The sequence below is a fragment of the Colias eurytheme genome, chromosome 8 (assembly GCF_061535395.1).
Source record: "Colias eurytheme isolate Ceu_HAF_F1 chromosome 8, ilColEury1 Martin Lab GWU primary, whole genome shotgun sequence".
NCBI lineage: Eukaryota > Metazoa > Arthropoda > Insecta > Lepidoptera > Pieridae > Colias > Colias eurytheme.
Window position 1 is genome coordinate 7,242,141 of NC_142987.1, and position 27,649 is coordinate 7,269,789.

General features: G+C 31.5%; 2 protein-coding genes across 14 annotated transcripts in view; one reads left to right on the top strand and one right to left on the bottom strand.

The window, feature by feature from the left end:
- The first annotated feature begins 534 nt into the window (after positions 1–534).
- LOC149906602 (G protein-activated inward rectifier potassium channel 3-like) lies at positions 535–21,051 on the top strand. 10 transcript variants are annotated; one of them, XM_090104732.1, is made up of 4 exons: positions 535–555; positions 6,825–7,262; positions 15,483–16,540; positions 20,585–21,050. In XM_090104732.1, the coding sequence occupies exons 2-4, from the start codon at positions 6,955–6,957 to the stop codon at positions 20,836–20,838; spliced, it is 1,620 nt and encodes a 539-aa protein (XP_089960858.1). In that variant the 5' UTR covers positions 535–555; positions 6,825–6,954; the 3' UTR covers positions 20,839–21,050. The 10 variants fall into 10 exon arrangements, with proteins under 10 accessions (XP_089960858.1, XP_089960855.1, XP_089960861.1 ...); XM_090104729.1 differs by lacking the exon at positions 535–555 and adding an exon at positions 2,152–2,332; XM_090104735.1 differs by lacking the exons at positions 535–555; positions 20,585–21,050 and adding exons at positions 2,155–2,332; positions 18,238–19,450.
- A 2,729-nt stretch (positions 21,052–23,780) lies between these two features.
- The window catches only part of Irk1 (Inwardly rectifying potassium channel 1), a 30,025-nt gene continuing 26,156 nt past the window's right edge, over positions 23,781–27,649 (bottom strand). For 3 of the 4 annotated variants that reach the window (XM_090104741.1, XM_090104740.1, XM_090104742.1), the window contains 5 exons: positions 27,148–27,337; positions 26,584–26,708; positions 26,084–26,189; positions 24,623–25,010; positions 23,781–24,394 (listed from right to left, as the gene is read on the bottom strand). In XM_090104741.1, the coding sequence (XP_089960867.1) occupies positions 24,328–24,394; positions 24,623–25,010; positions 26,084–26,189; positions 26,584–26,708; positions 27,148–27,337 (876 nt within the window). In that variant the 3' untranslated portion in view covers positions 23,781–24,327. Of the gene's footprint in view, positions 24,395–24,618; positions 25,011–26,083; positions 26,190–26,583; positions 26,709–27,147; positions 27,338–27,649 lie in introns of those variants that run through there. The other variant, XM_090104743.1, reaches the window with a different exon arrangement.

Here is a 27,649-nt window from a genome sequence, read left to right on the forward strand (position 1 = left end):
TATATTACGCTACGAATAACCTTGAAACGGTGGGCGGATGGAAGCGCTTTATTACTTAACACCTAATAGTGAAGAGTTATTGGTATGACAAGAATACGTTTGTTCATTTCCAGTGTCACATCCCGGCTGCGGGATGCACCTGAGGCCGCCCGGAAAGAGCATTGGCCCTGACAGTCGAAAGAGCAGCGGTGTTAACGGGGAGCGTAATTTGATAATGTTGCCTGCTGCTTAGGGCTACCCTGGCTGCTACATTTTTTTATTTGTAAAGTGTCAACCAGTCAAGAGTAAAAATATTGTGTCTTTACAAGTATTTTTTAATAATTTATTACATGTATGTACTTACCTACTTGTTAAAGTCCTGTATACTTAATTATTATTCAATTTAGGGTATAAGATGCAATATATTATGGTTTTATAATTGTCATGATTAATTGCATAATAAGTATTTATTTTAATTAATTATTGACAAGGAGAATATTATTTACGTTTTGTACGTCGATCATACTTCATACTTTTAAGGAAACCAATTTTCAGCTCATTACAAAACAGGCGCAGGTACATTTCGCTCGCTTTTATATAAGCTTTTATACGTCATTTTTAAATTATTGAAATGTGTCTTTTTTAATTTTTTATACCTACATAGATATGTATTTTTATAAACATAATCATTAGGTTAGTATAAAATTCTATATAAAAGAAATTATTGTGATGATTATTATTTTTGATATTTTATTTTATTGCTTAATTATTGTAAGTAATTTTAGAACCTAAATGTTAAGGGACGAGTATAGGAAGTAGAATCTGTTTATATAAGGGATATGTATTAATTGTTTTTGGAATATAATTTACATTATGTAGAGCCCCACGCTACGGCGCTACACTACCGCAAGAAAATATAATATTTAATCAAACATTTCGTATTTCTAAATTATTTAAAGTTATTGTAAAGAAGTAGGTATATTACTGTCATTGAAGTAAGATAATAAGTATTCAAAATATAAAATTTTAAAATTAAATTAAATAAAAATTAAATTGATTATTACCGAACCCTATCTTTTAATTTTCTGTGACGCATAATTTTGCTGTGTTCTTTTGCAAAAGTCTCGTCAAGACTGTATCATATTCTAAACGGATAAGATTTGAGATTATTTCTGTATTGTGAATGTATTTCGTAATACATAATGCATATAGCTGAATTTATTTTTGCCTTCTTTTGAATTATCTTTTAAAACATTTTATAGAAAATGATTAAAATTATAAAATAATTGCGATTAGTTCAAAACATATAGATTAGATATCTTTTTTTTATATAGATTTGCATAATACTAGCCATCCGCCCCGGCTTCGCTCGTGGTACATATTATATAGCCATTAGGACTCGGGGTTCACGTACACATCAAACGTAAAATATGTTTTGTAATCGGTCCAGTAGTTCCTGAGATTAGCGCGAGATTAGCGCATCTTAATCTGTATATAAATTATTATTAGTGCCTATAGATATAAGTATAGACAACCTTTAGCATGTGAATTCGCCCGTATGGTCAAAGGAAAGTCCATTGGGAATAAAATTATTCACCGCGGGAAAAAAGAGGCCTATGTCTCTGTATAGCCTCCTAACTATCTCCAGTCACAAAAATCTTGCCATAAATTCACATCGATGCGACCTGAAAGAAGGTTAGATTTACACATTAGGTAAGGATCTTCTCTAGGTACAAATTAATACAATCTTATTTAAAAACAAAACCGGATGCTAATATCCGATCTGAAGCTTGAACCTCACAAATCTATAAAATAATATTTAAAAAAAAATAAAATCATGATTGATTGAAATCTTAATGTTCTCGTTACATTTCGGTCCACTTTTTTATCAATTCAAGTGAAATATCATAGTCATATAGATAGATGCATAAAGTGGCTATATGGAAATAGCTAAATGTTGCAAATTATAGTCCAACATACCTAAAGGGCCATGTAAATCTTATCTACAGAGGCACTGGCAGTGAATGAGTGAACACCGTCAATTGTTTCCGAGCGCGTGGCCAGTTAACAAATAAAGTCGGATTACAATTGGAATAGGTACCAACAACAAGACTCGTCTGCATGCGACTGACAGTCATCTCAATCCTGGCGATCGATCCACACGCCGAGGGTTTGTTATAATCCTGCGATGTATATTATTCCAGCCAATACAAGTAACTAATGTTGTGGTGGAACTAACTCGCGCCGCGTTTTCCCGCCCAAATGTGTCCATAGACAAATCTGATTTTTTGTAATCTGATGTACGTGTGATTGTTTTACAAATTCTGAATTAGAATGATAATTGTTTGATATGGTGAGTATAAATGATTACCACAATCGCTTCTTTGTTTTAACCGAGAGTTTGTAATTCATTTCATTGAAATTTTTACGTAGTAGGTAGGTGCAGTAGATAAAATATGAGTAAAATTATGTTTTACTATTTAATCAATTATTAGATGTAAAATATCCATATATCTGAAAATAACATAACCAGACCAGAGAAAAAAAATAAATAAACAATGATACTAAAATTGCTCTAGAAGACTTTTTAGCTATATAAGATTTATAGTCTCGTCTCAAGTTTTCATTATTTAAATGTATCTTACAATACAAACAATACCTAATATGATAATTATTACCGTAACTTGCATCGTGTGTACAAACAATGTTTAGCCTTCAATAATATCACACTAGAACATTAGAAATCGTAGAAACTACTAAATATTACGCTTTCAGTTACAAAAAAGATTCAAAATTAAATATTGTTACTTTCATTTCTACATTTTGTGGCTATTAACAATGACAACTACATGATTTTTAATGTAAAAAGGATTAAGGTCACAATGATGTCCACAAATAGGGCGACGAAGTGTCATTCTTCTCCTTGTTGACATCTAATTTTGCGTTGACTCACGCGATCCTTATTACACCGTGGGCAGGTCATTCGCTCACTATTATACTATTAACATAGCATATTCTATATTATCAGATATGCGTTATAAAGTAGGCGATATTCAAAGGAAAACTATTCTCAAATTCTTAAACTTATAAATATGTATATGAGTGTTAATTTCACGTGTGATAGAAAAACGATTGAATAGGTAAAAAAATTTATAGAATTTGTTAGTTTACGTAAAAAAAATCCGTAGAATTTTAATGTTTGAAAATAAAATATTCAGGCTCTAAATTCTAAACCAACTAGATTCAGCCCAAAATCAGCAATAAACATCCTGGTATTTTTTATCATTTCTCCTAATCATTTTTAGGAAGCAATTATTTAACCGTTGTAACTATATGGAAGAACAATTGTGTTTACAATCAATTGCTAGGTACTTGGAAGTCCCAAAATAGAGACTTCCTGCTTCGTTGGCCATACTGCAATAAATTTAGGCACATCCCAGTGACATGTGAATTTTGTCCCCAACGTCTCTTGCAAATTATCTTAAATAATTTATATCCTTTCATATGTCAAAAGAAACGATACTTTTTATAAGGTATCTTTGTTCTAAAATATTTATAGGTACTTCGCAAAAATATTTTTAAATATTCCGTAACCAATTTAAATTGATAGGGTATAAATTATAATGATAGAAACTAAAAAGTATGTTTCATGCATATTTGTAACTAGATAGTGTAAATTCTATTTCTACATAATTCTTAGTACATATAATTTAATGTGGAGAAGAGTTTATAGACTTTAGGGGAATACCAATCATTTTCAAATACCTATATCATAGACAATTTTTTATTTCGGTAGTAGGTACAATAACATTTTTTGAACGTCTAGCGCCTAAAGTCGATATTGTGACATAATTTTTGGATTATAATAAACATTTTGAATATTATGTTACATACTCAGCGTGATTAAAATCTGTGATATGAACAATATCATAACATTATGGTATTATTATACCGTCCCTTTATGTTTGCATTATGACGTACAAATTATAATACAATAGAATTTAAGGTCAACATTTTAAACATTTATACTTCCGAACATTTTTGATTGTATATATAATTGTTATTTATATGGCATATGCAATATGCATGTTCCTAAGATCTCGTATCTTATGGATGTATAAAACTAGCGTTCCACCTATCATAGGTGTATCATAATGGTACATATAATATTAGGTATGTCCTTCATAGCTCTCACACATCCAAAGGTGAAAGAATTTTCGAAATCGGTCCTGCAGTTCCTGAAATAAGCGTGTTCAAACAAACTCTTCGGCGTAACGGCGTTATCTTATTAGAATATATAAGTATATAATAATATGAGCATCTATTCCTGCTGAAATTAACGTGCATGCATGCAACTGTTATAAAAAGTAGGTAAGTACGCCAAAGTTTGTATGGTTTAAACTTTAAAGGATGTTCTGTTTATTATATGTTGTTGACGTTTTCATTACATTAGTAATAAGAAGTTTCAATCAGTTGATGCTCACCTGAAAATTTCTGTAAATGTCTGAAGGAATACCTACATTGGTTACGTAAAATCGTCCATCGATTGTTATGTCATTGTCAATGTTGCAATTCACAGGTAATATGCGGATAGTAATAGGGCCACGGGTACGAAGCAAACTCATTAATTACTGGTCAGACGCGGTAATTGAAATTGGCCTTCGCTAACTAGCCAGGTAGATATGAGTCGAGTTTGACAAATGTGTGTGCTTCAGGGGCATTTAATTACTCGTTGGTCTAATTGTTTGAAATTTCGTTTTTAATTAAATTGATTTATGTCATTACTATTAACATTAAGTATTTGGAAATACTTTAAATTGATTCGGTTGTAAAGTAGATATTTTAGCAGCTTCATGAATCAGGGATATAATCCTGCAACACTCAATCCATCTTCATCGTCATTTCTCAAATGATTTCATGTTCCAAATGATGCTCATTTCGAAGATATATTTAACGTTCCAATTTCAATTTTAAAATGAAAGCTACGAAATGTTCTAAGCAAAATAATAGATAATGAAAAATAAACTAATACATGGATACAAACTATCAAACAACTACGCATAATTTACAAAAACAATCTTTATAATAAAATTGTCTTGAGATACCAGCTGATGATGTATATCATAATATATGATGAGAATTTCGACAATTACTAGGGGGCCTAGCTCTGGATCTACGTAGTACCTATAGTTTTTTTAACTTAAGACAATTATTTCTAGGCAGCGGCGTCTTTACCCTTTGATTGGTCATTTTAGCAGTTATTTTCTTGTTGTTCAAGATCACAGATAGTTAAGTATTTTACGAGGTTTTCCGCAATATGCCTGAATCTTAGTGGGAAGAAATAAGGAAATAAACGCATCCGTTGCGTTGTCATGGAGATGGATAATATCCTGAATGAGGTGTCATAGTTGCTTCGGGAATCAAGAGCGTATTTATAAATTATACTTAATATTATTTTATCAATGCAATGCAAAACCTTATAATACTAATTACAACAAGATAAAAATATATTCTTTCATAATTTAATGTTAAGGTATTTTATTTGAAAGATATTTACGGTATAAAAAATGTCCTATGTAGACAAAAAAACATAGCCTGAATACTCGAAACATTTGCAGTGAAACGTATTTCATCCGCTCATCACGAGATGTCACTAAGTCTTATCATTTTCTTTATTTATATAGATATTGTTCTATATCTAGTGTCGTTTTTACGATACTAGGTATGCTAAAATTAAAAATTATTTTTCGTTTAAACTCACCTATATTACGTTAATGTAGAGTCTGGCGTTATGAATTATTTTAATAATTTTTATTACAAAACGTTACCAGTTACCACCACAACAACAATGAATTTTAAAAGATATTAAAAATAAATAAATAAATAAATAAATAAATATTATAGGACATTATTACACAAATCGACCTAGTCCCACAAGTAAGCTCAATTAAGGCTTGTGTTGTCCTTAATCATTAGTATATTTGTAGAATAAAACTTGCAATATGAAGTATGAAGTAATCATTTCAATAATAAAGATATTTCTATTTCTATTCATGTTGATTTGTTAAATAAAGGAGCTACGGGCGTAGAGAAAGGGTGCTACACTCATGCGCGCGTTTATAAAATATTGCATATAATAGTTCATTTCAAAATTAAAACATAGCTCTATCATTATTATGCGGATATTTTTGTTCTTTGAACCAACCTTATGCATGTCAATGTAATCCAATATAAGTGCAGGTAACACTATGCCATTGAACATGCTCAATATAAAGTCCTGTAATAAGATATGCAAAGATACCTCGCATTCACTGTGTGCAATATGTGTTACGAATGAAAAATATTATTGTAATAGTTACAACTATTGTCTGATTCGTCGTAAGGACACCAGTCTTGTTGCTTCAAATGAAAAAACGACCAAAAACTGATTACCTACTGTTGAAACCTTTAATAGTTCAGGATCCATCGCCCATTTTTGCAAGTGATTACTAGATCAAGCTAATTTTCCGTGAGTAGCTTTATTTTGATGTGACGCCCACTAATTTCATGTACGAAACTCTCGATTGTGGTAGCTAACAGAGGTAACAAGGATAAAATATTTTGATTCGATGGTTCTCAAATATTTATAACTAAGTGAATTTTTTTTTCGTTCAATCGTACAGGAAATTATTTAGCGTCTCATCAAAATAAAGCTACTCACTGAAAATTAGCTTGATCTAGTAATCACTTGCAAAAATGGGCGATGGATCCTGGACTATAAATATTATTTAAATACACAAGCAATTTAAATTCATAGTTCAGTATTGCATATATTAATATTCACCAAAGAAATAATTTATTTTCAGGAAAACGATGAGAATACTCCCAATGATGACGACAATAATATTTGCATACAAAATGCATCAGAACCCAGTGCTCCATACTGAATTAATCTCTTTGACAAGGTCCTGGATGATATCGTGATAAAAAGCAAGCATGGAAGCGTCTTCATCGAATCGTAATACTTATGAGATGGAAATTAAAAAAGAGGATGAAGTGCAAAAGGAGGCAAAACCGAAACCATTATTGGCGAGTGGAAAAATATTTTACAAACCAGGTGTGATAGAGGAAGAAACGGATGAAACCAGTGTATTTGATAGTTCTGTAGTGGAGTCACCGATGCTTGGATTCAGCGCGAGTGGACTGTTGCGACACTCCATTCATCCAGTCAGCAGCTTACATAGAATACCGACATACAGCAGTTCTATTGGACAGAGCACGATTTATCGAGTGGATAGTTGTAGGTAAGTAATGTAAGTCAAGTCTATTATTATAGAAACCTAAGGATTCTGAATACGACGGAGCGACCACGTGCGAAATGGTTCAAGGAGGTAAAAATTACGTAATTTTTATACTGGTAGATCTGTAAAAAAGTCTTCATCGTATTAGTGGAATTAACAAATTATTATTTATTACATCTTATTAACTACTCGGTAAGATACAAATGAATCTCTTCATAAATATTTAAATATAATATTTTCTACTTTATTACATTTCTTTAATATTTTATATTTACTTATTCTTTTCCCAAAAAATATACATAAGTATTTCAACAAGTGATTAAATAAAATAAAAATAAAACACTAGGATGTTTTAGTGTACCTAATCTACTACGACAGCACTCTGCGTCGACTGTACCGCAAAATGTCGAACTGTAATGTAAATCATTTCTCAAAAACTCATTTGCTACTAATCTTTATGATTTTCACTACATAAAAGTAACGTAACGTTTATGGTGATATGAGGCTTATACATACTTTTATTTACAGCAGTATTTCATTTTATTACATAATTAGATTAATTTATCCAACAATTCTTTATAGGCTTATTTACTGCTAAAGTTATCTCTATAAAGAAATTGCAAATATTATAAATAAAAATCCGTTTAAAAATTAATCGTTAAAATATGTTTGATTTAATTGAATCTGAAATCTGAATATATTGAATTTGATTTAAATTCCTTGCCTCAAATCATGTCCCACAACGATTTGTATTGTTCTCGAAGGAAATCGACGGGATTTAGATAAGATAAATAAAGATTACTATGGAAATAATTTAAAAATCTACATATCTAGTCTTTACTAGGTACATAGGATATTAACAGATTAATTATAACAGAAATTGTCGATAATATGTGTGACTGAAAATCAAAGAAAACGTAGTAATTTAATACATGTATTATTATTTATTTTCTGATATGTACAGGTAAATTAGCTTGGAGAAATTTTTGCATATGTAGTGGTGTGTATATTACTCAGATCTTAGAGCGCGTTTCCACTATATCGTTCTGGCCTATACAAAAATGTTTCGATATCCTAACATTACTATTTAATTTTATACTTATTCCTAGCAACACTTTTGTTTTCAATAAAAACAAGTTTTTATTTGAAAGAAAATGGTTTTGACTTTATAAAAAAAAATATATCATTCAATTTTACGTCCTTGAGCAAACGACAAGGCGACTACCGTGAAACAATAAAATATCGTGTCCATAATAATTTGTTCCATAATTAATATTTGACCATAATAATTACGAAACAAAACAAATAAATAAATCGTCACTTGATAGTGAAAAGTGGAAACACGCACAAAACCAGAATAAACCAGTTTACGCTGTCCGCAGGTGCCACGTGCAGTCGTTTGGTACCGTTAGAACATAAAGCACATTTCATTCAAAAATTATAATTATTATGTACGTAGTTTAATTGATAAATTTTGTATTTGTTGATTGTTGTTATTATTTGTTATTATTGTTATAATATTTGTTGAAGTGAATTACATATTGTCCCGCAGCCGGAGGCCCCAAATGAAAACTCAGATGTACTTAAAAACTACATTTAATAGCTAAAATGAGACTTTTACACCCATGTCTGCACGATGCAGACCGGAGTTAAAGAATGAATTTATACAGTTTAATAATTATAAAGACGTAAGCTTGGATGCTAACTAAGGGAAATCGCATCCACATTCTATTCCCGTGCGAACGGCGTATTCAGCAGTTTTGTATGAAGGCAGGGCCATAACTAGTGTTTAATTTGTGTGTAAGTGTTGTAACTTTATATTGTTAATTCAATATGGCTCCAGTGTTAAAACATGGTCGAGGCAAGCCTTTGACTTCTCAAACTAAAGAATTAAACTTTAAATGTCGTTTCTTTTTCAGGTTAGTAAATTTTTCATTTTAGTAACATTGTTAATGTAAAAGTTATATGTATGTTAAATGTGCAAATATTAAAATAAAGTCTCATCTTTTTCAGAGGAGAAACACATATAGTTTAATTTAAAATCCCTTATATATACAGGGTTACTTGTAAAACACCGGCAACCTCGCAGGACAAGATAGCTAACATCATAAGTAACAACATTTCGACTTTTGATAATTTGTTAGATTTTATTTTCATACAAAAATAAATATTCATTTAATTTTCCGTCTGAATATTATAAACTCTACGCCTCCCAAAAATTACGTATACAAAAAGCGAACGAGAGGGGGAAGGGGGCGTCGCGTCGTCCATCCGATAATTAATAGAACATAGACTTACAAATGTAAGGAGAGTACAATAAAAGTTTAAAAAATCATTTAAAAATAATTTATTGCGTTATGCCAAAAGTCGTAGAACAAATGTTGTTACTTATGATGTTAGCTATCTTGTCCTGCGAGGTTGCTGGTGTTTTACAAGTAATCCTGTATAAAATAAAAACTAAAAATAAAATGTTGTTTTATTTTATTTGCTGACCATACACTACTACAAACGCAAAAATTTCTCCAAGCTAATTTACCTTTAAGTAGGTTTCTGCTATTGAATACTTTATCCAAAGTATTATGATAATAAGTACATCAGCGTGTAACTGCATTGATCTATACTTATAATAAATCTGTAGAGAGGCCAATTCTGTACATGAAATATATTTAAAAAAAAACTATGAAGGGGTGATAAGGGATCGCTACTGATGCCAAAAATGCAATCAGTAAAATTTTTGTCTGTCTGTCTGTCTGTCTGTCTGTCTGTCTGTATATTCGTTATAGAAACAAAAACTACACGACGGATTTTAACGAAATTTGGCACAATTATTCTTCATACTCCTGGGCAGGTTTTAGTAAAAGAATCATATAAATCGGTGTAGAAACACCAAAGTTATACATGAAATACGCTATAAGTCATCGCGCGTGAATTACATGCCATAAGGATTATTTTTGTGTATCAGTTGCCGCGTTCGACGCGCTTCGCGGCGGGAGCTATAAAAAGGCGGCGGGTCCGCACCCGTTTCGCGTTGTCACGGCATCACGTGTGAACGGCTGAACCGATTTCGATAATTCTTTTCTATTATATTCCTTGAAGTACGAGGATGGTTCTTATGTAGAGAAAACGTAAATATGTACCACGGGCGAAGCCGGGGCGGACCGCTAGTTTAAAATAAAACCACTTAGAGATTATAATTTATCTTATACTTTTTGTAATAAAAAAGGAAATGCTTGTTTTATTTGCAGTATAGAGTAAATCTAGAGAGTAGAGTTTTGCAGGTTTTGCTACAGCTACTATGACCTAGGTTTTTAGCTAGTACTAAATAAGTTCATAGGTATATATCTTTTTTGTATTGATCTACATTATGTCTATTTCAAAATTAATCTATTCTTAATGTGATATATTTTTGCAGATATTTGAGTTCGGTTATCAGCGTACCATTTAAAGATTTTCATTAGTATTTACGATAAAACTATATGGGTGATAAAGTTACATTTTTATTTGGCACTCCTCAAGAAATCGTATCGCAGTTCTCAAGTTTCCAATATCTAATCAGTGTACCGATAACTTATTTTCTTATTCATAGTTCAGTTTCGTGACTAATTTGATGAACAGCACATGTTAAAGTGAAGTTATCTAGTTTATGTAAATGTGATTTTAATTAATTGTTTTCGAAATATGTTGTGAGACATTAAAAATTCCTGAAAATGCGCCGCAGGCGTAAATAGTGTTTAGATAAGCGACATTATCGTTGTTGACCAAGTTTGTTCTACTTTCGTTTACAATAGACATCGTGACGAGGTATCTTGAAGGGTATTATGTTTAAACAAATTTAACGTAGGTACCTATCAATAAATTACTTCCCTACCATACCTAGTGAGTATTTCTTATATTTATTCTTAAAATGTAGAAAAACTATTAGTTTCGCTTTTTGATCTCCAAAGCTAGCAGTTTTCCTAATATTTAATTGAAATCTAATTTTTAAGTGTAGGTGTGATGATTGTTTATTCTGCAGTGTTGGATAAATTTTATCATATACTTTAGATGATGGAGGAAAAAACTAATTTTAATCGTCGTGAGTTCGTGACCGAACAAATTCATAAATAGCTTGTATTTACTCTACAGTCGTTATGAGTAAGAGATTTGACTGTTTCATTTGTCACATTTTGGCGGTATATTATTGCTATTTGAATAATAAATAAATAATTCGCTAAACAGTCCGTAAATATTCACGATGTTTTGCCTCGAAATTCCTTGTGATAGTAGAGCCAAAGTAAAGAATTATGTTTTAGTAGTATTTGTAAGGAAAACGAGAAAGCAGTAAATGTTCCTTTTAACTCTTATATATAGAATATTCAATAAAGATAATATAATTATTTTGTACAATTCATTCAGTGTTTATTTGTGTATGATATAACACAAATAAAGTGTCATTTCATCAGATTGCAGGTCTGTAAAGCTGGAGATGACAAATTTGCGAAATTAAAAAAAACAACGCCGAATTTGTTGCTTTTTTGTTGCTAATTAGTTGCTATAATGACGATTTTGTTGCTCAACCCGATCATTTGACTGTCTGTCACACAATGTTTATTGTTTAGAAATTTCTTATCTTAACCTGCGTTACATGAAGATTTAAGCGTTCATGCATTGGTCTCACTGTGACTGTCACATAGAACACGAATCTTTTAAAATATTTTAGACGAATATCTCCTACGGGTGTTAAAAAGTAAAAACGTTATTATGTTATCATTACGTTTCCTCAATGATTCTGAGTATGATTTTCGTAATTCTATAATAAGTCAAGTCCCAACTTTCCACATAGCAGGTTTAATCGGTTCTAATCTGTTTAGCCTCAGTACGTAAAAGCGTCACTGTTCAAGGTGTGCAAATAACTCTCTAAAGTTGTAGGATATCCTCATAATCTGCCAAATCCACGAAAATCTGTAAACACCGACGTGTCTAGATAACACTCATTAATCATATGAAACACCTTTCCACCGTAGCACCAAACGAAGGGCGACTCATTTCAATAATACAGACTTTTGACGATAAAAATACCGCTATTGGCGAATATTGATAAACTATCAGCTAATTGCTGCAATTAATTTGCATAAACAAATAAATGGCAATAGCTTTTAATGTTACTTGCATTATTTTTCTTCCTTACGGTCATCAGGGTTCAATATTATTCACATCGAAGTACAAAAGTAAAGTTTTAAAAGTATATATGTATTAAAAAAAGTATACATAATGTTGCACAATATTTCTTAAAGAGATCAAGATTTTAAAGATATATAAACATAATTACTTAAACCGCATCTTAATTTCTTTAGAATCCCTATTTAAGCCAGATATATTAATTCAGCAGTAAACTTTATCATCCAGCAATAACATTCTTCAACATAAAGATTATGCTAAGCGTTAATACATTTTAATACGATATACCGCGTAAATTAACTTTAAGAGACAAACAAAAATTATTTGTGTTAGAAGATACGGGAATGTTATAATAATTATATGGCATAATCCGTGATACAAAGATTATCTCATTATTACACAGAAAAATACTAATTAAAAACTTTAAAAAGATATGTGGCATATATGCAACTATTTTTCTATACTTTATAGGGATATTTTTTTGAACTTACGTACCAAAATCTAAATGGTAGTTTTATTATAGATTCAATATATAGAAAAGGCTTCTCAAATTTTGCATCTAATTTATCACAAATAAATTATGTAATTTGTGACTAGACTAGATTAGATAAAATATCCTTATTCATAGATTGAGTAATACGAAGTATGTAGGTACTTACTATCACTCTTCATCTATCCAAGTTTCTAAGACAAACAACACGCGACAAACACATGCAAATGCTGAAATAGAGAATTTTTTTGAGTAACATTTTGGACAAATGGACAATTTAATTCTATGGTATAAAACATGGGATTCACTTATTGATTTTAAACAATAAAACATTGGACTATATTACCAATAATTTAGAAACATTGTTTCCCAAGATCTTAGATTTATTATAATAAAGTTATCTTATATTTATTTTAATATATAAGTTATATTTTATTAATATAATAATTATATCTGTCAAAAATATTCGATGTTATTGCAAGCAATTAATTTGTGCTATATTATTGCTTTTTGGATCACAAATATTCTATAAATCAAATATTCTCATAAAATTATTTTAAGATTTCGCCACATTATGAATTCAATCTGCCTAGTACCTAGAGCCAAAATATTCGATGTAGAGCATCTGCTCTATCATTGTTGTTACTGTAGCTCTATTTCGTAGGGCCATATTGATTTATTTTTTTAAAAAGGCATCTTTAAATATAATCTTTAATTGTTGAATTTTTAATGTTTATAAAATATAGTTTTCTTTGTTTATAGTTCAACGACCAGCATAAAAGGCTCTTTGGCATAGAAAACAGGGCATTCAACACTAAATTCATTAAAAAGGATTATACTTCATAAAAAATATTAATAACTTAGTAGTATTTGTTTGAATTTCTTATTAATATATTTTCACCCAAACAAACACTTTAGATAAATCCAACCTGCGCAAATCCCAAAATATTTTCATAATATTATGAAAATAAATACCTGAACGCAGTTGTAATAAACATGCTTATTTTGATATCACGATTCTATGTGTCTTCTTATTTACTCATGAGGTTTAATAAGAAAATCATGCACAACATGTTTATAGAGGCGTGGTGATAATTACTAAATTAGCTAATACGTTTTACTTGAATATGTATCGTATTTAAAATAAGTAATAGGCATGATACGCATCTTGAAGAAAAAGTCACTATTTGTCTCACGCATTGAGTGTTGACAAATCCCTTATACCATCTCGATTCTCGATAATAGATAGATATTTCAATAGCATACTTCGATATGATCATATGAATAGTTAATTATTATTGGACCGACCTTCATAAGTTCGAGATTTACAAATTAGAATGGGGAAAATGTGAATTAGCACGCCAATTTACGCTGTAAAAATATTGTATTTACTAAAGAGGCGGGGCTGGTGCTATGGGCGGGTTTTAAAGAAAATGATAGTTTTCAATGTTATGATTTTTTACAATGATAATGTCGTATTTAACACTAGTGATCCGTTCCACACACATTTCCAATGGTAAAATAATTTTTGAAATGGTGAAAAAATTATTGAAATCAGTCCAATACTCTTGAGATTCGCGGGTAACGCTGAAGAGTTTGCAAACAAGCAAACTCTTCAGCGTTATATTATTAAATGCTATTGTATTTTAAAGTTTTATTATAATGTTATTTCAAAGTTAATATAAAAACATAAGAATGTTTATAATCAGGCCATTTCCTCACAGTAAAAAAGGCTAAGACAGATAAGTCTTTTTAAAAAGAACTATGTGATATCTATTGTAGATTATATAGAAATTAATAAATTTACCTAGCAACCTAATAAAACATTAATCTACTTCCTTATATTATATTTGCAATGATTTCGTGTTAGAACGATGACGAAACACATTCTGACGCCCCCTGAACAAACATATGCATAAATGTCAAAAATTGATACTAACTGAAATTTGTTTTCCAAGCGAGCTGATAATTTTCGAGATATAGAATCTCGCGATATAATTATAAAACGTTTAGCGCGTCATTTTGCTGACGAGTACGATACAGGCAGTCGTGATCGCGATATTATCGCGTGCGATGCTTCAGGAGGTACGAGAGTACTGAGGGATGGTGGCGCAGACGGTCCGCTGCGAGTGAACCGCGCGCACGGCACCATGCACCTCGACCCAGAGTCGCCCGCGAGCCGAGAGGAGGCCCAGCTCCTCCCTGATGAATGGCTTAAAGTCAAAACTGTTCCGGGAAATGGCAATCTTTCCCCCGGAGTCTACTACCCCACAGTGACCAAGAGGTTCGTCGATCAGTGCCAACCTGTGCCGTCTCCGACAGAAATCCATCCGTACTGTGTCGCTTTTATTTTCTTGCATTTTCTCATTAGTTCCCATTAATTTAATGTTTATGTCTTAGAAATATTTTATAATTAGCTATAAGTTTAACTAGTGTCCATTAACGACATTAACATTTATGAAGGTCGTAGCACCGTAGCATCGTTCACGCGTGATCTACGCGTTCGCTCTCTTACGATTTATTAAAGGTGTATTCACAAGAACATTATGAAACATAGTTTTCTTTTTTTATTACAGAAACCGCTCGCATAGACATGGAGCTTCTAGAAGAACGAGACGGCGTGCTATTCTCAAAAATGGCGAGTGCAACATTGTCAAGTCAAGGATTCAGCAACGGAGGTTGCGGTTCTTACAGGATATGTTTACGACGCTCGTAGATGCACAATGGAGATGGACGTTACTAGTGTTCACGCTCTCGTTCATTCTATCTTGGTTGGGATTTGCACTCATATGGTGGTTAATTGCGTTCACACATGGAGATCTTGAACCCGATCACTTACCAGCGATGCAGGAGTCCTCGAATTGGAAACCTTGTGTGTTCAACATTTACGACTTCACCTCATGTTTCTTATTCAGTATAGAAACACAACACACCATTGGGTATGGTTCGCGTACAACCACAGAGGAATGTCCTGAAGCAATTTTCATAATGTGCCTTCAGAGTATAGTTGGAGTTATGATACAAGCTTTCATGGTGGGCATCGTATTTGCGAAGATGACGAGACCAAAACATAGAACACAAACACTGCTATTTTCTAAACATGCTGTTATCTGTCAAAGAGATGGTGAGCTGAGCCTTATGTTCCGCGTCGGTGACTTAAGGAAGTCTCATATAATAGGTGCTAGTGTTAGAGCGCAGTTAATTAGATCCAGAACTACTAAAGAAGGAGAAGTGCTGTCCCATTATCAAACAGAACTAGAATTAAACGCAGATGGATGTGACAGCAATCTATTCTTTATTTGGCCTATTACTATGGTACACAAAATAAACGCAAGCAGTCCTTTCTATGGTGTATCCGCCGCCGATGTTCTTCAAGAAAGATTTGAAATAGTTGTAGTGCTGGAGGGCACCATCGAATCGACGGGGCAGACAACACAAGCGCGCTCTAGTTATACAACAAGTGAAATAATGTGGGGTCATAGATTTGTGCCATTAGTATCATATAATCGTGAACGTCAAGGATATGAAGTTGATTATTCTAAATTCGACGAAACTACACAAGTTGACACACCGTTGTGTTCCGCAAAGGAACTCGATGAGTTTTATGGAAGCCAAGCTGACCATAGATCGATCGGTGAGTCTCTTTTCAAACCTAAAACTGGTGGTAGATGGTTATGTGTTCGCAATTAACTGTTTGTCCTGTGTTTGTCCATTACCCTTCAGTTGAAACTAACGAAGCACCCTATTGTATTTGTAATTTTCCATGTATATGTATGGTTATTGTATATGAATGAGTTATGACTTAGGACTCAGCTTAGATTATTTAGTTCCGTAAAATAGTGTGATGAATTATTATCTACAATATTTATCTTAGGTCAACAAACGAACTGCCCTGATTAGGCTATCTTGGATAATATTTTACTATTTACGTCTAAAATATTGCAAGAAACTGCAGTTTTCAAACAGTGATTAATATATTTTTCTCACGTTGTGTGTGGCTGATTAATTGTTATGAGTGATGATTGTAATTATTATTATATTAATTATACAGTACACTGAATAGATTTGATATATGACTATGACTGAAATAGGATGCAAATAAGTTTAAAGATATTTTTTATACAATCAAAAGTCCGTAAATGTTAAATAGAGCATTTTCTACTTTTATTTTCTTTATTTTTATTTATACACAGTCACACTCACATTTATACCTACTCATAATAAAAACTGCTTTATATTAATTGTAAACTAAAGTAGTAGTTAAATAAAAGTTAAACTGTAAAATCTAAGTTAAATAATAATAATTAGTTATAGCTAAAATTATTTTAAATCTCAAGCACGTACATATCATTTATATTATATTGCCTGATAGACGACAACATTGTCAAATATTAGGTATAATGTGGTACAATAATAAAATAAGATAAATATTATGCTTATAAAAATTACAAATTGTACAAGAAATAATATTATTGACATAAAATGTGTGTTCATGTAAATCCAATATTAGACAAAGTCTAAGAAGTCGCTATATTTTTGTGATCCTCAGATATTACTGATAATAAGTAGGTAATTAAACAACAAAAAATATGAGTTAAGCTTATTATTATAACATGCATTTAATAAAACATTAAAGTATTTATTTGTTTATTATACATAAACATGTATATTAAGTAAAATATGTATAAGTCGTTATGTAGCTACGTAAGAAAACTGAATTTTGCCTCACTATGTATTAAATAATTTCAAACATTTGTTCTAAGTAATTACAACTAATGACGTTACTAATATTCTCTTTCAATCACTAATAATGCTTGTTTGTACACAGTGTAACTAACTATACTTATATGTAATAACGAAAGATATACCTATATTCCACTTGTATCAATTATTAGGACCATAAGCACCATTGTTCAACATTGTCACCACAAAATTGACATATTTAAATGAAATTGTTTTCATTAGTGTGCATTGTCTTACTACAAAACAATGGTATTTCCATGCTCTTTCATATTTTGAAAAAAAAAGATGATCTTTCATTCATGCAGAGTATGATTTTGTACGTGATTTTTTTTTTTGGAGAATGTGATATATTTATGTGTGATATATTTATGTTATATTTTGGAACATTTGATGTATTTTATTTAAGTTTAAAGTTTAAAATGAAGCATGGCTAAAGTCCGTTATGAACTAAGTAATGGATTTAATTTCAACACGACGCATAAAAAGCTCAAATTTTTATTATTATTTTTTATTTTATTATTCTCTGGCCGTGCTTCACTTTAATACACAATATTAACTGTTACTGAATGTGTTTGTGATGTGTCACAGAGAGTGCGGAACCCATGGTCCTTAAGCTGCCCGAACGACCAAAGGAACCCAAATCGCCCGAACCGAGAGCTGTGCAGAAGAATGGAGATTTTACTGTTACACTATGAGCTATAAAATACGTAATATTAAGACAATAAAATATATTTTTGTAAGTGTCTATAGAATCTATAGAAATGTTGAGACCAAGTCATACGAAAATATCCCTCTTTTATATAAAAATGTAAGACCCTTTTTTCCGTGGAATCTCATTAATATTGTTCTCCACTTAAGCAAAAATAACATTTAATATTCCACTAGTCATATTATTCTTACTCTTAATAATTATACATTGTTCAACAGTACCATAGCTGCTAAAGTCGATAGTCTATAGTTTAATAGCAATATGTGATTCTTTACTCGAAAACATTCCACTATGTTATACGACCAATTGTTTTATCAAGGTTTTATAGGTTTAAGTATAAATTGTATTGTTAAGTAATGAAGGATGTCATGAAATGAGATCCAGCAAACTCCAGTATTTAGATATTTATTATTTACGATGTTTACAATTTGTCACAAATCAAGAGATAATTATAATTGAATAATATGTTATATGAATTCTATTTTGTGTAAATATTGAATGAATATTTTGTTGTGACGTTAAGTTGTGTTTAATTTTTATATCCTATTATATCGATAATCCTATAGGACTACTGTAGGTACTTACAACCTCATTTTTTATAAAAGCGTTGTCTTATACGTTAAAGCAAAATTACTTAATATCCAGGAAACTTATGCAACCAATTTTAACTAACTTTCAGTATTATTAAGTGATGAAATTCGATTTTCCATGTTTGCATATACCTACTCATTCTAGGTACCTACGCTTTTTCGTTACTCCATGTTTTAAGATGATTATGGCTAAGGTTCTGTGAAATGTATTTTTCAGTGTTGACTTTGTCCTGTTTTTGTTGTGTTGCTTTTAAATCCTTGCAAAGAGACTATACTGATTAGTATATAGAGTGTGCAGGTAAGTAAAAAATACTTAATTAGTATGTATGATAATACTGGTACAAAATAAATTACGTGGTGATATACAAATAACTTATCGTCGTGTATAAATAGAGCTCCGGTTGAGAAAACAAAGCATTAGGTACAATATTTTATCTAACAACTCAATTTATGATCCTCACTTGAATATGTACATTGACATACCCGCGAGAAAAAAGGAACTGAGTAATTTAAAGTTTTTGTAGAACTTTTTGTAGTAGATATATTTTCAAAGTTCGAAAAATCTACCTTACTAATCATTCGTTTCAGTTTTCAACAAGTTTTCAAGTTTTGTATGAGGAGCATTATAATAAATTATAGGTACCTACTATGCCTAGATAGAGAGTTACTTTAAAAATTTCATTGAAAACGAGTAGTTGTTATAGTACCTATTTATAGGTTCCTACACGGATAAGCAGTGAAACAGATGAACACAGCTTGTGATAAAAACAGAAAGTATATAACTTAGTATATAATATAAACATGAAACTTCAACATTATCGAAATGACCAAAAACTTCAACATTTATCCTATCTATGTATTACAAATTTACTCCTTTATTAATTAGAATTGCCCACAAATAGATTGCCCAGCAATCCTATCAGAGTAAAATATAATAAATAATCTATTGATTTCTTTTATCTTAATATATATAAATCTCGTGTCACAATGTTTGTCCTCAATGAACTCCTAAACCACTTAACCGATTATAATAAAATTCGCACACCATGTGCAGTTCGATCCAACTTGAGAGATAGGATAGTTTAAACTTGTAGGTACCACGGGCGAAGCGGCGAAGCCGGAGCGGACCGCTAGTTTATTATATAATATCTAAGCAGATATTTGGATAATAACCTAATGGTTTTTGTACAGGAATAGATCGTTATAATAAATGTCGTACATTGTGTGAAGGCATGAAGGTTCTCCAACGGAAAGTGTAGATTTTCGACCGGTCAATAATGTTGGCTTAATTCCGGTTTATTGAAACAATTAAAAGGGGAAGTTTGTTAGGGTTATATCTAATGGTCAATGGTAAATGTCAACTCACATAGATATTATAACAAAATAATATTTATTTATTTATTTTCAACGTTGTATTAGCTACAAACTCTTTTGTCTAACTTCGCCCCGGTCGATTAAAATTATTATTTCCTACGCTCATAACTCACTTATTTCTTCTTAACAATATTAGAATAGAGTTTTAATATATAAATAAATAAATAATAGAAAACTGCATTTTGTACCAGTGATACCGAATAGGTAACTACAATAAAATCCATAATATAGATACTTAATAATAGTATCTTAAAATTTCCAGGATATATGAATACTTCATCACCGGCACCTGCAAGCCCGCTAGCAACGATGCCACCCATACCGATTTCACCACTCTCTAGCGTTTCGGATAGACTAGTGGTTGATGCCATACACAGAGCAAGCCTCACACGCAGACCCTCCTGTATCAAATACCCATCAGATTTCTTCGATGCCACAGAACATTCTTCGTCTTCGAGTGAAGAAGAAAAAGCCACAAAATCTAAATCGAAGAAGGCCGATAAAAATAGCCAATAGACGTTTGATTCTAATAAACAACAGATGGCGCTTTCTCAAAATGAAATTAATGTTTTTAATATATTCCTGAATAGATAAGAATATTATATATTTGTTATTTTTTCTAAATTATTCTTAATGTATGCAATTTACTGTAAATTGTAATTTATACGAGCGTATATTTGTTTTGAATACATGTACAACGCCATCTATCGGTGAGTAGCTTTTATGCTATTACATAATAATATGTGTATTATAAATAAATTACTTTTCATAGAATACTAATAATACGTTATGTTGTAAGTTATTTCCCTTTTTCATTTTGCTCAGTTTTATTGAGTGCATTTAAAATAAAATGATGATATCTGTAGTAGCTTTATATATGAGTACATAAGATAATTAATAAATAAATATTCTTGAACAATAAGTGTGTATTTTCATTCACTCCTTAAATACATAAAAAGCACGTGCTGCAATAAAATTATAATTTTTGGGGATGAAAATATTTTGTGGGTAAAATAAAAGACTTGTTAAGTATCAATACATTTTATATTTAAATTCTAAAACAATTCTTTATATTGGTTGATAAAAGCATCACATTGGACTAAGTTTTATTGAATGTTGCGGCGCCAGCACCGCCTTGACTATTCGAAAATCCTTAAAAATCTACTAATCTGTGAATCTATATTTTAAGTGCTCTATGCCAACACTGTATATTATAATTGTAAGAATATACTTCAATATTATACGTTGTTATCAGCTTATTTAATTATTTTTGGCACGAAAACTTCTCTAAAAAATATTATATGAACAATTTTAATTAACATAATATAGACATACTCATGGACGTATAAAAAAAGACGGACGGTATATCGCCTAAACATTGAGTGAAGCCTAGTAATGGCGGCGAAACATCCATGTGAGTGTGCCATGTTGCCATGGCAACAGTTGTTTTGATGACAATGGCGGCTGTATTTTTTTCTATAAATTTTGCCGTAATAATTTTGTCATTAAAACATAAAAGAAATAACTTGCTTCCCTGTGGAATGTAATCCCTTGTGTTTTGTTATTTAAAATTGTACTGTTGCGACACCATTTAACCACGCAAGACGGCATTTTAAATATTTTTTGTGAAACAGTGACGCAGTTAATCAGTCGGTAGTTCACGACGTAATGGCGGCCGACTAGCTTACTATGGTGAGAGTGTGTGCGTGTTTATTGTCTTTACACGATCGCTAGCTTACTATGGTGGCTTCACGTTGTTTGTTCGTAATACGGCGTCCGTCTTTTTTTATACGTCCATGGACATACTTTAATAAAAGGCGCATTTATTTAATTAGTTAGTTAAATTTAAGTCCTAATGAATAAATCAGTGTTGACATACAGTTTAAATTTTATTATCAGATAGTTTTAATATTTATTGTAAATTCGTATTTGAACATCGACAAATATCACAAAATGTATATAATATTATATTCATAGTAACAGCAGTAAACGTATCAGTCGTCTATTATAATTTGAACAATAGTTTCATTTATTTTGTCAATTACATTAAACAGTACTCAATCACAAATTTAATTGCTAAGCAAATATTGAAAATAATGCACAGCTAACAGCTTGCTATTAAATGATGTTACATTATATATATGTTTTATTAAATATAATTTTCAATTTGGTATATATTCATCATAATCCTACATATACGTGATTAAGTACATCGTATAAAATCTTTAAATTACTTAACAGTTACGTAGAGAAGCCGATTGTATCCTAATAGTTTACATATTTGTACGTGATCTTTTAAAAGCAAAGTTATTAGAATAAATAGGATACGAGATGCGACGAGATACATAAATACTATTACTTAGATATCCAAACAAACAAAAATCCGTCTAAACATGACAAACGATAAATACTTATAATAAGTCTTGCATCGACGGACCTCTTCAAAAGCTCTAAAAGTCTAATTGTATATCCGTAAATTATATGCCTTAAATTTGTCTATTAAGTATATAGGAATTTTGAATAAGTCACGGTCACACCGACTGGTAATAAGGAAGCATTTATATCATTATTAAACTATATTTTGGAAGAAGATTCTATCCTTAGTTTGACTGACGATAGAACAATATAAATTCTAAAACTAGAAGCCTTAACCTAAAACACAGGGTAGAAATTTAAAAACCGTATAATTATTTTTTAAACAATCATAACATATATAAATTTCGTAACACCCTATGTCTAATTTCGCTAATTAATCGTTAATAAATACTTGGTCTACAGTACCACCCTGTTCTGTTCTGCTGATCCCTTGTGTAGACGTGATTTGTACATTCACATAGAAAATATTATAATAAATTATAATAAACATTATAATTAATAGATACATTGGTATATAACTAACACATCTATATCCACTCAAATCAAATAAACAGAAAATTACACTATTTTTTTAAGTTTTTTTGTACATAGCAAAGAGAAAATCTGTTTGATCGAACATTTTATTAGAAAATAGGTATCTAGATACCAGTCAGTTGCAAGAACTATTGTTAACAAGAATGTCACACCCGGACAAGAAAACTCTTTTAATTCGTGTGTTTAATTTATTAAATTAATTAGAAATAATATCGTCGTGACATTTCATTTACGTTTTAACGGCAATGCTACAACGCAGAGAATGTTGGCAACCATCCATCTTGGAACATCTCGATAGAAATGTTCTTGTCATTTAAAGTACATAAAATTGTAATATTTCCGGCTTTGGAATTTTCAACAACTTTTTAAAATATTTCTCCATGACGTATGGGTGTTGTATTATAAAAAATGGACGAAAATACATAATGACGCAGATGTAGTATGTGCAACAGTCTCGAACTCTACAATTTCAAAAATATAGCGTTATTAACGTATTAACCATAGTGTGGCAAAAATACCATTTGTACTTTTACTTTTTGAGTGCATGCAAAATAAAAAAAAATTACCTAGCTATTTTTTCAGATTAATAAGACTGAAAGTGAATGTCATACAAAGTTCAACGAACTTGTCCTCGAGCATGCATCCTGGCTGTTCTTTAACTGACATTCAATTTACTATTTTTTTCATCCAGACTTTTTTTTCAAAAAGGCGTACAAAAATATCGATAGAAAAAGGAAATTTTGAACGATATAGATATATTCATTACAATAAAAAATCTGAAATACCTAATTAGTATGGGTGATTTAACACTATGAAACTATAGATATTATTATTATAAGTGGATAGATGTGTTTGACGTTTTAAAATATAAATAATATCAATTTATTAGTTACTATAGATGAAGAATATTATGTATACTCTGTTTAAACGTTTTTTTTACGTAGGTAAATAATTACACTCTATGATATTAATATTATTAAAAGTAAATATGCAAAGGAAAACAAATCCTTGTAGCTTGTATGAACGTACAAACACACCTACACATCACACAAGGATTTTACACTAGTCGCACAGGAAAGTAACGCGCGCGTGCGGTCAAGCGGGCTCCGGTGACGTCACCAAGATCGGGATTACTGACTCCATCTGGTGCTCGCTCGGCGATCTGGAATAAATGTCATTCTTATTAGATATAAAATAGCAATAACATTAAGGGTTTAGTTGATAAGTAACACACGTAAGAACTTTTTCTTTCCCATGTTCTATTCTTATTTGTGATGCGATTATGATTACTTTGCAAGACAACAAAAATCATAGAAGATACTACACATTAATATACAAACCGGAAAAATAACACGCCTCATTTAAACGGCAACAACATGTACACACTTACTTTTTGATTTTATGTTCCGCTCTATGATCATGGCCGTTCGCCATATGGCCGATGCCGTTCGGCACGACTATATGCATCTTTTTCATGCTTGCGTGGCTGTGGCTCCTGTGGATGGGTCCGTCGCGCTCTGTCTTATCGCTGATCATGACGGCCGAGTTGATCTTTGGCAGAGCTTCGTGTCCGTTCTCTACGGCCAGGTGCGTGTGACTTGAGTTCTTCTTCTCATTGACGTGCTGCACGAAGTTGTTCTGTGCCATCAGCCTGTTCTCTCTCGCGCGCGCTTCTGGGATCTTTATTTCTATGTGCTCGTCCAGGGACATGGAATCGACGGAGCTCATGTCTAATGTGTCGTTGGAGAATGTTTTCGGAATGGTGCCGAGCATGCGATCTGAAAATTATGAGAATTATTGGTTAGATAGGTCTGGATGGAGAGTCACGTGAAAAAAAATATTATTCTATACCTAGGTATATATATATAAAGGATGTCTATATATTATAAAGGATGTCTTGAGGAAACTCTTTAGATTAGAAAGAATACCTGAGTCATATGACAAAAATGTTACTTAGGTTTAGTATGCATTTTATTGATGAGCTTGCAACTGATAGAGTGATATAATAATGGTTAGGGAGCCAGGTGCAAATTTGGTTAACTATTTCCTCTCAAGAGATAATTCGTCAGACGCATGAGAGTATAGTATTATAAAGCCTCGTGAACGTCAGCTGGCGCTTGGTTGGGGGGGTGAGCGGTTGTAGCCTCCCACGCACATAGGAAAAAAAATACATTCATTCATTCATTTCCTCTCAGCTAAAAATTTGTCAAATTGTAGCTAACCCAATATCTCAACGAAAAAAAATAGTCAGCTGGTTACAACATGGTGTATTATACGTCAGCTGGTGTCTCGAACATGAAAGTTAAATTTAAAGAAAAATTTATTTTCCGTTATTTCCTCTCAAACAAAAATTTACCTGATGATAGCTTATATGTAACTGTGGATAAATATATATGTCAGCTGGCTGTATCTTGGTGGAAAAACCGTCAGCTGATACGGGAGGCTACAACCGCTCTTCCCCCCAACCGAGCTCCAGCTGACGTTCACGAGGCTTCATAATACTATACTTTGATGCATTTTACTAATTACCGCTTGAGAGGAACTTGGTCATAAAATCTGCTGCTGGCTCCCGGACCATAATACGTGATTCGATTTATTATTTGCTTGTTCTTTTTTCATATTAAACTAAGAAAATCTTTATAAAATCACACATTTATGTTAAATGATTGACTTTAAATTGCTTATGTATTATCGTTAAACACTTCACAGAAGGAAAACGTATTAAAAAGACAACTCTAAAGATCGTGGAATGATAAGTATTACGTAAAGGCTATTTAAAGCTGATTGCTCACAGGTTAAAAAGTGTAAAACGAGGATAATGGAGTACTTATAAGTTAGAATTTATAAATACCTAATTTCTGGGAAGTGGAGACGGTGGCTCGGAGCTCGTCAAGTTGTTTCGCGGAACAGAGAGGCGTGTCCACTTCGTATGTGTTGTTGAAACGTGTGTAGTCCACCTGGAAACGTGTGTTGGTTTATTAGTTGAGGAAATTATTCTATTGCAATTGGTCTATAGACTAAAGTCCATAGCATTCTATATAGACTCAGAAGTCAAGGAAATATAAAAGTTTAGTTTTCATAAGTATTATTTCAAAGGTATATATATGTCTATAGTATTTATTATAGACTAAGGATAAAGTTTGTAGGTAGATCTGTTCAAATTTGCTTCTTATCAATGAAATCCAATTTTCTTTTATCATATAGTCCAAAGAAATGCACTTCTATATCTAATCACTTCTTTTCTTCATACGAAATTATTAAATTGTATGCTATTGTTTTTTGTTCATAAAAAATGTTAAAAATGTGTTTTGTTTTTCTTCTTTTTATTTTTTTTACGGTTTTGCTCCTTACCTCATATTCCCCAGTATCCTTTCGGAAAGATACCATAGTTTCAAATCGGTGTCCCCACAGAATCTCTGATGGTAAAAAGCTACTTCTCGCCTGAGTTGTCATACCCGTTGATTCGATCACACCCTCTGAAAATTATTTCAATCTAAAATTAATAAAAATAAAATGAATGTAAATACAAACATCTGAGATATTTGAAATTCATGTTCTTCCTCCACTGGCACATTATTTAAATTGGCTACCATACAATTTCATCGATATTACGCAATTACCTTTGTTGTAGAAATAAACTATAAACCCATGAATAATCCAACGACATTTATGATGTAAAGTTTAGGGCAAACGACCAAATCACTGTCAAGGAAGTGCCAAGATACGAGAACTCAGTTGTATGTTTAGACTGGAGATAGCGTAGGTATACCTACTACATACCTACTACATACCTACAATTACAGTTCCACGACGATTTTCTACATTTAAGACTAAGAATATCATAGATAGACATAGATTAAGAATAATTTATAATAATGTCTTTAAACATAATAAAATTATAAAATAAGGACTTACCAAGCATAACAACAATCTCGAATCTCTCTCTTAACATATCTGAGGCAGAAAGGTTGTAAAGCGGCGACTTCTCATTAATTTTATGGACAATAGTCATGGGCCAAATGAACATCAGTCTGTCTTCTTCTCCATCAGCTCCCACTTTCAGCTCTTGTTGGTAAAATGGCAGTAACTCCCCTTCTCTGGTGATCTATTGAGTAATGATGTAAACCATTAGAAATCCATTACATAGAGTGAGTTTGAACACTTTATCCACAATTTAACATAGATATTAAACACGATAGAAGCGTATAAGCGTTATAAATCACCCAAAGCCTAAATTTCTAGCCATAATCCACGTTTTTCTCCTACAAAAAGCACAACAAATGTGAGTTAGTATTTACTTAAATAAAAATCCATGCAATAAGTTATTCTATGAGAAAATTAATTACATTCACATGAAGGTAAGTTGCGAATATAAGCGAGCTATGTGAGTATTACAATGGCAAAGCATGTTATTGAT

What these genes read in the sequence shown, in the direction of transcription:
- LOC149906602 (XM_090104732.1), top strand. Translation starts at nt 6,955, where the DNA reads ATGGAAGCGTCTTCATCGAATCGTAATACTTATGAGATGGAAATTAAA. An exon ending in TATCGAGTGGATAGTTGTAG is followed by an intron (nt 7,263 to 15,482) that starts GTAAGTAATGTA and finishes TTTTTATTACAG; the next exon opens with AAACCGCTCGCATAGACATG. An exon ending in AGCTGACCATAGATCGATCG is followed by an intron (nt 16,541 to 20,584) that starts GTGAGTCTCTTT and finishes TAAAATTTCCAG; the next exon opens with GATATATGAATACTTCATCA.